The sequence below is a fragment of the Chrysemys picta genome, chromosome 2 (genome assembly GCF_011386835.1).
Source record: "Chrysemys picta bellii isolate R12L10 chromosome 2, ASM1138683v2, whole genome shotgun sequence".
In the NCBI taxonomy this organism is placed as follows: Eukaryota; Metazoa; Chordata; order Testudines; family Emydidae; genus Chrysemys; species Chrysemys picta.
This window is the reverse complement of record NC_088792.1, coordinates 67,617,454-67,629,816: the sequence shown is the minus strand read 5'-3', so window position 1 is coordinate 67,629,816 and position 12,363 is coordinate 67,617,454. Positions and strand designations below refer to the sequence as shown.

Sequence of the window (12,363 nt, the reverse complement as noted above, 5' to 3'; positions counted from 1 at the left end):
GGAAGCTAACTAAAGATTTAAGAAACATTAAGAATATATATTTTTTAAAATGTGTGACTTTCTGGTCATCTTGCTACCAAAATAAGCCTTCTCTTTTCATTCAGCATGAAAATGACCATTATTTTGTGAAAAGAGGGGAAGTAGAACTGAACTAATTTTTTTTTAAAGGAAAGGGCTTAGATTTCAGCATGATACGCGAAGAGTTGCACTGAGCTTAACTCCTGAACATACAAAAGTAATGGAAGTGTATGCAATTGTCTTTCTTTGGAAGGATGAGGGTAGAAAATGGTTAAATCTCAAAAACGCTGGTTCACATAGGCCCTGATCAAGCAACACATGTGCATGGTCCTGTTGAAACCAATGGAGCTAAGTGTGTATTTTGCTGGATCAGGGACAGAAAATGCAGAAGACCTGTATGCTTTGGAAATCTGATTGATCTAGTGAGATTCAGACTTGTAACATGATTTGATTGGATTAAGAACATCCCTTCTTGCAGTACTTCCTTGATTCTCCCACATGGGCAGAAGCATATGAAACTGTTTAAAAAAAAATTGGGTTACTTTAACTACTTAAAAATTGGAATGTCCTACTATTCTAGGCTTTGAAATACAGGCGATTTGCAGCATGGCAGAGTGATGTGTTTTTACCCCACAACGTTAATATTTGGCCTTTTCTGATGTTTGAGCACTTAACTCTCTTTCACCCCCATCATTAATGGAACATTACTTTTCATACTACTTTTCATTCCTCAGTCCATTTTAATGCTATATTGTGTATGGAATGTATAAGAACTTCGTATTAGGAATATGAAATTGGAAAAGTAACTTGTATTCTGAGCAAAAAAAAAGAGAAAATTATTCTAAGAAAAATACTCAACTTTACGTAAATGTAAAGATAATTTATATAGTATGAACTTTGGTGTTTTAAAACCTGTAAAAGGATACCCACTTAGTGGGTTGACTTCCTTGTAGCTGGCCCCCCAATGGGAAACACTGGTCATATTTGGATACTGCTGTGCTATAAAGCTGGATTTCCAGTTGGCATTAAACTATAGTAGTTTAGAGGTGAAAAAGGCTAGCCAAATTTTGGCCAGGTTAAACTAGTGTATTTATGTAAAGGCTCACATCACTTGTGTGGCTTGAGTGCTTCTCAAGTCAGCAGTCCCACAATCTGTTCTGTGAGTCAATGTAGCTCATAATGAACAACCACCTTATGAAAGTTCTACAGTTTCTTGTTCCTACATTATCCTAAACCCCACAGCATATCTATACTCAATTTGAAATTATCCACAAAAACTACGTTAAAATAACATTATTAAGGTTACAAAGTCAAACACTCAAAAGTTAGGAAATGCTGGAACTAAGGAGGCCTCTGCAACCTTATTTAGGGCCCTTTGTGCTTATGCACTATGGTACTGTCTTTAATTACATGATCATGTGTTCCTCACCCCAGGACCTCTGCTTTATTCAGTGCACATGATGGAGAGTGTTCACTTAATGAGCAGTTATTCAAAATTGTGTTTTATTCTTATCGGTCCATGTGTGGCCCTGTGCCAGATATATAGCACCCTATTAAACCTTGCTCTGAAAACAGAATTATTAATTTCTTCATGGGCTTTTCTATAATGCTTATCAGTATAGTAACTGAAGCTTTCCAGACATTAATTAATCTATCTTTGCAACACCCCTGTGAGATGAGGGGGCAGGGGCGTTGGAACAATTTGTACAGCGGTGGTGATGAGAGCCATTGAACCAAACTGTAAACACTATATATGATGGAAACCACTTTGAGCCAGGGGGTGCTGCAGCACCCCCAGCAACCTAGTTCCAGCACCTATGTGAGGGGGTGGTATTATCCACATTGTAGGCCTGGTCTATGCTACACGGTTAGGTCAATGTAAAACAACTGACATCAGCCTAATTATGTCAGTGTACACACTACAGCCTTGTCCCGCCAGTGTAAGTGCCATATTACACTGACATAATAACTCCAGCTCCACGAGAGGTGTAGCGCTTATGTCAGTGTAGTTAGGGCCAGGGCTTGTCTGTGTAGACACTGAGTTACTTACATCAGCTGTTGGCTATCTTGTTAGTTTCATGGCTCCAATTGACAAGAAAGCTGGGCAGCTAGAGCCCAGCTGCCCCCTGGCTCCCCACTTCCAGCCGGGCTGCTGCCTATATGCTCCCTGCTCAAGGAGCTTAGAAGCCCAGACGGCTTCCCCCCTCCCCCCCCGCTCCCAGCTGGGAGCGGGGAGCCCAGGGGGGCATCTGGGCTCCTGGCAGGGAGCAGTGCAGAGCCGAGAAGCCCTGGCTCTCAGCCCCACACACTGCCCTTCTTCAGTCGGTGGAAGTGCTCCTGGTGTGGACTCACACCACCAACAGAAGGAGGGTAGTGTGGAAATCAGCCACTGCAGTAGTTACTAACTAAACTAATCTAACCTAGTACTGTAGACATGCCCGTAGTCTCCTTCCCTGGGATCCTCATCCAATGTCCGTCTCCCCATTCCCAGCTCCTTGGACAAGTCTTCCTGTCCCTCTTCCGGCTCTAGGCACCAGCAAACCAAGCACGTGCTTGGGGCAGCACAATTTCAGGGGTGGCATTCCAGACACCTTTTTTTTGTTTTTTTGTTTTGTTTCTGCAGTTGCGCTCCTGGAGGTTTTTTGTTTTTGCTTGGGGCGGCAAAAAACCTAGAGCCGGCCCTGCTCTTTGCCAAGCCCATCCTAGTTCTCCCTGCCACACTCCAGCTCCTTGTAAGATCTGTCTCTTCCCCTTAAGGCAACTGGCTCCCAGATTCCTCCTCCTTTGCCCCCCATCTCCCAGTCCCAGACTGCTTGGCCCTCAGTTTCTCTCTCCCTCTCCAGTCCCACTCTTACCAGACTCCTTTTCCCAGTCTATGTCTTTCCCTTCTCCTGGTTTGGTTTTTGCCGTCTCCAAATTCAGATCGGACTGAGCCTCCTCCTTGCTGCTTGGGTACCAGCAGGGAGGTCACCAAGAACACAGGAGAGACAGGCTCCATGCTCTCAGTTCCAGTGCCTGGTCCAGAGCAGCCGCTAAAGTGAAAGTCCAGCTTCACCCCTGTATCCCTGTCCGGGAGCATGCTCAGTTGCTCTGTGGGGGTAGTGCATGTGCAATCTGGTCAGCTCTAGGAGCTGTGAGAGCTTTGAGCATGTCTTAGCTGCTCAAATCTACTGAGCATGTGTGAGTTGCGTTGTGTGTGTTGTTTTTTTTTAAAAGGAAAATTTTCACAGAGATTACAAAAGGCACATCCCTGACACACTCACCACTTCCTGCCAAATTTCAAGTTCCCATTCCAAATGCGGGTGCTAGAGCTAGTCAAAAAATTCGGATAACCTATTCTTTAACATGGACAAAACCATGTATTTTTTCCTAGCCTCATTCTTGGAAACAACTGATTCAGTTTTGTCTGAAACTTTAGACTGAGTGTTTTTGAATCGATCTTTTCTGTCATCAGCCCCAGGCAAACACAGGGCATGAAAATTTCAGCCAGAATGGTTATTCTGGCAAAGTTATAAGCAACTGAAAACATGGACTTATAATGGGGAAGTGTCAGGCAACCTTAATAATAGGTGGTGCTACCAGCCCCATCTATAATATAGAATATACTGGCAAAATACAGTAGCTTGTTTATTTTTTTCACAGACATATTAATATCCAGTATTATGGCTGTTTCCAACCTGTGCCATTGAAATGAGTTATAGGAACATGTTTATCTTTATCTAGGATGGAGATGAATGGTGAGAACTTTGTATTGCTATTTACTAGTCCTTTTCATAGCATAACTCCTTGATTATATAACTTATGTTTTTATGACTGACAGCAACGCCTTTTCTATTAATAGTGTATAAACGGAAGTTTCCTTGGACATCTAAATTTTCCATGCTTTACATTGACAATCCAGTAAGTACAAAATATGCAAGTGTGTGTGGTAGGTGTATTGTCTATTTTATATTGTAAAGTTAAATATGTATACAGTATTTCTAAAATGTTGCCTTGATAATTCTGCTTTCAAGGTCCATTTTTAAACCTTTTTTGTGGTAATCAATTCTTTAGACATGTAGAAGAAGAAAGACAGAACTACATGTGACAAATGCTAGTCGCATCACTTTGTGTGCTACTGGAAGACTCTCTTCATTCTACAGTGTGATGGGGTGTAGTATAGACTATGATTTACAAATTACTAACAATGTGTACTTAAAAGCAATTTTGTTTTTTATAAAAGTATCAAGGATATATTCCACTCTTCTCTTACTTGCCAAGATGAAAGTTTGGTTTTATTTTTCACCCTTTGGTGAGATCACCACCTCAGAAAACAGAGCAGAGAATGTAGTCTATCTTGAGTGCAAAAATAAAGTTTCTTACCTTTTAAATGCCCTAATAAGATTCTGTCAAGCATATGGTTTCTCTCAATTAAAAAACTGTAAATTAGGTTAAAACTTATTTTGCCACATGGCAAAAAAAAGTGTTAAGGAGCTAGAAGCAATTTTGTTCTCAAATCCAATGATTTTTCATTTCATTATCAGGTTGGGACTGGCTTTAGTTTTACTGATGATACTGGATATGCAGTAAACCAAGATGATGTAGGAAGAGATTTATACAGGTAAATTGTGTCACCTTACTCCATTTCTTTCTTTGTGTTCATTTCTGTTTATCTTTATTTCCCCAAAGCTAGCACTGCTGATATCTTCTGGCCAGCTTCTAAACCCATTTTGATTAGCATTTACAGAAAAGAATTGTTTTCTTCCTTTTTATTTCAAGGAATTTTTGCATGACATTAGGCTCATATGTAGTGGATACACTTACAGTTCATTCTAGTTCTAGAAATATTCCCAATTTGAGCACATACTGGGAATATTGCTGCATTCCTCTCTGGGCAGGAATGAACTTTAAGTGCTCACATTTATTTGTTTCAGTAACCAGTATGTTTAACAAAATAAAATAAAAAACCAAGCACTTAAGGAGAAATTAGCAGAGGGAGAGGGATGGGGACTCAAAAAGAAGAGGAAAAATTGCCAGCCTGAGTATGCTTCTGTATCTTGTCCTGATCCTTGTAATGCCTGGATGCAGGAAATAGGGGCCATAACAGAGTTTCTTGAGCTTTATTTATTCTTCATGTCTTGCTCCATTCCTTTGCTCCCTATACTTTCTATAGCCACTTTTGGTTAAATGTTTCCTTGATTTCTGCTCATGCTCTTTAAAGTGGCCTCCCTTCAAATTGCTGGTTTCCAAATGTCAATGCTGGAACAGGGCTTGACAATCTTAATAATTTATGCAAAATGGGTGGCCTGCCCCGTTGAGAAGGGCCTATTGCTGAGAAGTTTTTGTTTGTTTGTTTTTATAGACTAAAAATTTAATGCTCCTCTTCCACTGGTCCTTTTGCAGAACAGAATCTTTAGAAGGGCAGAAGGCTACACTGAATACCTTGTATTAGGAATATTTGGTTTACCACAAAATCTGTTGGGGGATGCATGTCTATCTGTATTCCAAAGCATTAGAATATGATCCTATTGGGTGCTAAGCACTTAAGCACACGCTTTGCTGTTCCAGGCTGAAGTGTTCTGCTGAGTTGGGCCAGAGTGCTTAGCACCTGGCATGATGGAGCCTTAGCTCTTTTCCTCTGAAGCAATAAATGTTCAAACGGACTTACCTTTTAGTTTGTGTTACTCCCATAGTAAATATTTTACTTGTTTAACTGGCAGGCATCTTGGCTTTAATATGGAATTCAAAAAGTAATTTCATAAGTTTTGGAACTGCTTTTTGTTGTTAGCTTTTTCTCTAGGACTTTGTTACAAATTTCAGCTGACCTTCTATGTGGCTATTTACTGCAGGCTTGAGACCCATCTCCTTTTGCATGACATGTATAAAGAGAAGCTAATTCAAAGCGTCCATTGTTTATAGCTGTTTTTTAGTTCTTTTAGCTTCAGGCTTTCCAAGCTGAGGAACAGCTAATCAAAGGGTAGTGCAGAAAACTGATTTCAGCTGTCCTTTTATAGGTTTCACATTTTTCATGCATCCCACCCCCTTTCCTGCAATTCAGAGGCGAGGGAAAGGAAGGAAAGTCTAAAATCTTCATCAGAAATTTGGGTCTAGTTACAGGAAATTGAGCAGTAGTGGTCAATTTTTTAGCGGCCTGTGAAACCTCAACCCTCTCTTTTTTTTGTTTTTGTTTGTTTGCTGGTAGTTGCCTACTGTGTTAGCAACTTGACTCACTCTTATAATCTTAGTAATGGACCCTTGTACCTTGAAAGTGTTGAGTGTCCAGTTATGATCACAGTGGTGTCTGTAGGTTATTCTGCGGCACCGCTTCAGAGAGAAGCAGCACCCTTCTTAGCTTGGTCATAAGTCAAAGGCAGTTGCAGTTTCCTCTTTCTGCCTTCTTTCAAAGGACAGCTTTGTTTCCTTCGACAGTATGGTTTATAGCTTCACCAGTTGAAACTGTCAAAATGTAGTTCCACTGAGATTGAAGTAAGAAAACAAAAGTTAGTTAAATTTTAATGCGTGGGTGGACATTATGCAAACTTCTCTCAAGTGATTCAGGAATTTCTAAATATCATGGTGTTTCAAAAACTTTTATTCTCTAAGGGTCAATTTAAAAATGCTATGACCTGTGATCTCTAAATCTGCTGCATTTTCCAGAAAATCTGTATACACTGGTGCAGAAGATTACTCAGTCCAGAACTATATATTTGACATGCTCATTAAAGGAAGAGTAGGTCTAAAAACAAAACAAAAAAACCATAGACCCCAGTGATACGAGTTTTCTCATGGAGAGAGTATTAATCCTAACGGACATGTCCTATACAACTCCATATGGGATTCTGCTGTGTATTTGGAGTAAATTTACTTAAAATATGTTGCTAATTGGGGTGAGATTAATTTCCATGTAATCCTGATTTATACTTATATTTATATTTCAGTGCACTCATCCAGTTTTTCCAGCTATTTCCAGACTATCAGAAAAATGACTTCTATGTTACAGGAGAAGTGAGTTGAGATAACATTTATTTTATTTTCAAGAAAACTGTCTTATTTTATAATAAATTGTGAGCATGAAGAATAAATCTTCATTGCCCTTACTCTGACAGCAGAGTACTTAGAGGCCAGTGAGCAGAATGATGCAGGGGGGAAAAAATGAAAACATTGACTGTTCTCAGGAGAGGAGTGAAGTGAAGCAATCACTCTTTCTCATGTAAAGCTTGTAGTCTTTCTTAGCAGACTATAAGCTATTTGAAATATACTGTAATTCTTTAGGTATACCAATATCTGTTTTTTACTGGCATATTTCACTCTTACATGTACACTCTTCACTTTCTGTCCTTACTGCTTCAGGATGATCAACTAGTAACTTTAAAAAGATGTATATCTCTCCTTTATGTATATCCAGGGAACAGTAGTCACGTATATCCTTTTCTTAATTTTATATATCCCTTTCCAGACACTGTTCTGAAAAGCAGTCTGTTAATGTGATCTTTTTCTTGGAAGTATATGGAAACAGGTCATCAGCCAATTTCCCAAAACATACTGTAGATAACTTTTGGATGGAAAAGCTTTGGTTTATTGTTTCCATACGCACTGGATTTATACTAGTAAGATTAGGGTCCTGCAAGGATCTGATCTTTCTGACTGCAGCGCTTTCCTAGGACATATTTTTGCGTTAACTCCATGAAAAATTAATGGCAAACTTTGGCAACACCGTCAGTTTCGTAACAGTAGTTTCCCATTTTTGCAGCAGGAATTTTTAATTGCTCCATTGAGACAAGTTTCAGTCTTGAATGGAAGCATCTAGTGAACTTTATTTTCAGATGATGCTTTTTGACAATCTAATGTACAATTTTAAAATGCAGAAAAAACAACATTGAAAATGACATGGGAGGGGTCCATGTTTAATTTCCCTAAAGGACTTCATAATAGACTTACTCAGTCCACAAATAAAAATATGGCTTCCATAACGTTCAGCCCTGCATACTCCACAAGGGAGCTAAAAGCCCTGCTTGCTTTCTTTGGTTTGTGCATAACCAACAGAAAAGTAATTGGTATGTCGCTAACAATTCAGATGCATTAGCCAGAAAGCTTGAGCATGAAATCACTCTCCCCTCGATGTCTGGGCTCTGCAGTGCCCAGTAGAAGTAAATAGTAAAATCTTATTTCATCAGATTGCTGTGTAGAATGAAGTCCTATTCTGTGTCCCTATGCACTTCAATCTGGCACCATTATGTGCCAGCTGAGTTGTTCAAAGTGCAGTCAGAGGACCAAATATGGCCTCTGGCTTTCTTTGTCCTGTAACTTCAAAATCAGGCAAAAACTGATCAACTGCAGGTTTTATTGCCGTGGAACTCAAACAGGCATTTCTGTCAGTCTGTTAACAAAGATGCAAGTACAAACCAATATTGTGTGTTTATTTGATGGCATGAACTCTACAGATCAGGCATGACACCTGATGAGTTGCCAGTGCAGCACTCGCTGTGTCGAAGTTTATTTGCCCTTGAGCTATGTTAAACAAACCTTATTTATTATTATTAATTTTTATAACAGCCTAAAACTTAAGAAATAGGTCAAGAAAATAAAATCTGTCTATGGCTAGTTCAACTTCTAAGAAAGAGTGTGTGTAGAATTTTTTTTTCTTTGGGGTTAACTATTTTTATCTATTAAACTAAAAAGTTTGTAGCTTTTTTTTTTTCAAAAACGTTTGTTCATTTGATATATGACCCATAAAGATACATGTACCAGAACTTTAATTAGTGCATGCCTCTAAGTTTAATGACTAGGAATGAATAAATGTGTCTGTCTTCCTAGTCTTTTCCTCTACAACAACTTTTCAAGAGCATCAGCTGGCTTTAATGTCACTAAAGAGAGAAGTGTCTGATAACACAGGGCTCAAAAACAAAACTTACTTAAAAAGAGTTCAATCTGCATTTAATTAATCTGCAGGAATCATTATTTTTAAATGTGCTTGTGAATCACTTCCTCTCCATGGCGAAGATTCTCAGAAGCACTGTACAGTATAGTTGAAAATGTGAAATACATGAAAGCCTGCTGCACATCAAAAAATCACCTGCATACAATTCAAAATGACTGAAATTGTTGGAGGGGAGTGGTTTGCTCTAAGAAAAAGGGTAGGAGTGCTTGGGGCTGCAACATGCAGCTGGAAAGGGTCTAAACTCTTTATATATTTTTACTTATAAAAACGAAAAGATGCGTATGTCCTGCCTCAAGGCTCAAACACCAATAAAGCAGGAGTCTCTTAGCCAAAATGGAGATAAAAGTATAAGAAAGGCAAAAGCCTAGTTCATCTTATCCTGGTTGCAGAATGGAAGAGAACCAACTCTATCACCCTTTCCTCCTTACTTTAGTGAGTTTAGCTCCAGCTGTTTCCCAACAGAGCCTTCCCAATTCTTGCTGCCAGAATCCAGGCCCAACTCTTTAGCACGTCTTTGTGTGGTATGTTGATAGGAACACAAACTGGCTTAGCCTCTTTACTCTGCAAATCCCTACGCTCATAGCAAGCACCTGGTCTTTTCTCTGGATGGGAATTAGATACCCCCATCATGGGCCATGTGAGGTCAAATTAATAAATACCTTAGAAAACATTGAGTTGTCACTTAAAAGTAGGAAGAGAATAGACTACTAGTAATGTGGGACTCTCCCAGGCTGAAATTCCTATACCCTCCACTATTAGGTTGGCAGGCAGAGAGATCTGATGTGACAGAAGGATGGTATGTGAGTGTAGATACTAATCAGGATGAGGAGCAAAGAGGTAGTCTTGAATGTCTGATATCCTAAAGAATTCATGTGCATGGTTCTTCATAATGTCTGTTGCTGAAGGCAGGTAAAATCTTTTGGCTTGGTTGTAGATATTTTGTGCAAGGACCGTATGTAGTCTTAGAGACCATTGAGATTCCAAGTGCAGCCTCATCATCTTCTGTCCAAGCTGCTTGTGCTTCTGGAGATCACAATTAAACCTCAGAGGCCTATTGGCACAAGACATTTCCAGAATACAGAAAGAAGTGGGGCGTAGATCCCCCTCTTGCAGGTAACCATCTGTGAACTAACTGGCACTCTGGTTGGGAAGGGAGATCAGATATGCCTCTGTATCTGGTGACCTTTTCTGAGTTCGTAACTCCTATTATTTTTCTGTTGCTCTCTTTTCTGGTACAGACACTGCTGGGCATTGTAGATGTCATATTTAAATAAAATCACTATTACTAATGATGATGTACAAAGATAGTGTTGTGGTGTCATGGTTTGTGATCATCTGCTAGGTATTTGCAATTACTTTGCTTGGACAGAACCAACACCCCATGCCATTTCAGCACCTCCCTGGTAAATTAGGTCTGCATGGGGAAATTCTGTAGGCTGAGTCTTCTGCTCCTCTCCCTTCCCTGACTAAGGAGGCTCTGTGTGGGCTATATTTGATTGTAGTTTTCGATTATGTTCAAATATGGCTCTAGGTATCTGAACTTGGGTGGCTAAAGATAAAATTTTTGACCCTGGTCCCTAACAGTGGCTATTTCCTTCAGCAAGAAATCTGGTTACACACTTAATGGCTCTTGACTGGCTTTTGTGAAATGAGTAAGTGGCTGAAGTCCAGTTCCTATTAGTCTAACATTGCAAAATGAACTACCTTATTTTGCATTCCTGTTGACCACCTGGATCCATATTCCAAAAGCTGAGTATACATCTAATACAAGCAATCATCTATTACCTTTGAGGTTCCTAGGTGAGGAATGAGAGATTCAGTGCCACCGCTGCCTGTATTTTATATGTGGACTGTCTTCAATGCTGTTACTCTGGCACCTTTATCAACAAGCACTCAGTGAACTTTAATATTGTACTGTTCCTCTGTTCCTTCTGATTGGCCTTGGCCTTGATTCTCTTTAATCATAAAGCTTGAGGCATCATGTAAGGAGAATAGTGTTTCAAACTACTTACAGACTCTGAATCATTTCTGAAAGCTGTTTAAGTCTTTATTCAGCCACTTAAGGACTTGACTTTTAAATTAAATAGAATCAGAAAGCTGTCTCTACACACGAGCCTATGACAGATTGCTGTGTTGTATTAAATGTGGTTGTGCTTGCCAAAGTTTTGTTAACTATTGCTAGGATCTGATTTTAAAATTCTGTACCAAGGTCCACTTTAAATTCAAAAGGACAAAATTCTGTTTTTCTTGTGGATTATTGTCCCTGTGTATTAGATATGAAATAGGTAAAACAAAGTGGCAAAGTGTGTGGTGGGACATAAAAAGGTCATCAGCCTGGTCATAAAAGGTCATAAAAAGTGTCATCTTTGGGTCAGATTTTCAAAACGAGACAGTCTGAGCTATCAAATTCTTGTATGAGCAGTTTTTCATGCTTACATTTTTGCACATGCAAATTGAGTATCTGGATGCCTAAAACTTCACGGAAGTGCAACTTACATGAATACTTCAGTTTTTGCTCATATAATTTTCAAGTTATAGCTCTTTTGAAAATGGTACTAAATGAATGGTGGAGTGTACCTACAGTATGAGTTACTGGACTACTTTATAGTCATTGGCATTATAGAAAAAAGCTAAGAGCTGACACTAATTTTGCTTGGAACAGTCATGCTTTAGGATAAGTTAGTTGCTGGTTGCTGTAATGTTTTTTGGCATTTAAGGGAAACTTTCAATTTTATTTTTAAAATATAATACTTGAATCTACTTGTAAAAAATTGCCAATAACTTCTAAAATTCCCATATTCTCATAGACTCATAGATGTTAAGGTCAGAAGGGACCATCGTGATCATCTAGTTTGACCTCCTGTGCATTGCAGGCCGCAGAACCTTTAGTGAAAATAAACTGTAAAAGTGCTGGCGTTGCCCTTTTTACAGTAACTTCATAAGAGAAAATAAACATATCACGCTTCAATTAGTCTTGCTTTTAAAAAAAAAAAGTAAAAGAAAGGCATGAGCTTAAGAGGTATAGGAATAATGGGATAAAAGTTAAAAAGGGTCATGGAAAGCTATTTTCATTAGTGTGGGGGAAAAAGGAATACAGAAAACCAAACTTAGTCTTGTGCTATAACAAATCAACCTTCAAATGAACCACAGTCAGATGGGTGAGGAGCTCTCTGCTTGTTCCTTCTCTTGTCTGTTTAGGCATGCACAGAGCAGAGAGTGCTTTTAGGGTTTTTGCAAGCCATGTGCTTGTGAACATGCAGTCATTCACACACGAGCTATATTGAAAAGGGGATATTTCAAACAAATCTGTTGGCAACATAAGTTTAGAGAGATTCTCTATGGGGAAAACACTTAAACAATATTTTTTTGTTTGTTTAGATTGCATGCTCTTCAGGGGAGGGACTGTATGTAAATGGGGTAGTGGTCTT

At 39.1% G+C, this 12,363-nt stretch overlaps 1 protein-coding gene across 5 annotated transcripts in view; it reads left to right on the top strand.

The window, feature by feature from the left end:
• CPVL (carboxypeptidase vitellogenic like) overlaps window positions 1–12,363 on the top strand; it is a 90,287-nt gene that overhangs the window by 30,974 nt on the left and 46,950 nt on the right. For all 5 annotated transcript variants that reach the window (XM_005297004.4, XM_065583417.1, XM_005297003.3 and 2 more), the window contains 3 exons: window positions 3,860–3,918; window positions 4,542–4,618; window positions 6,936–7,002. In XM_005297004.4, coding sequence (XP_005297061.1) covers window positions 3,860–3,918; window positions 4,542–4,618; window positions 6,936–7,002 — 203 coding nt within the window. The remainder of the gene's footprint in view (window positions 1–3,859; window positions 3,919–4,541; window positions 4,619–6,935; window positions 7,003–12,363) is intronic.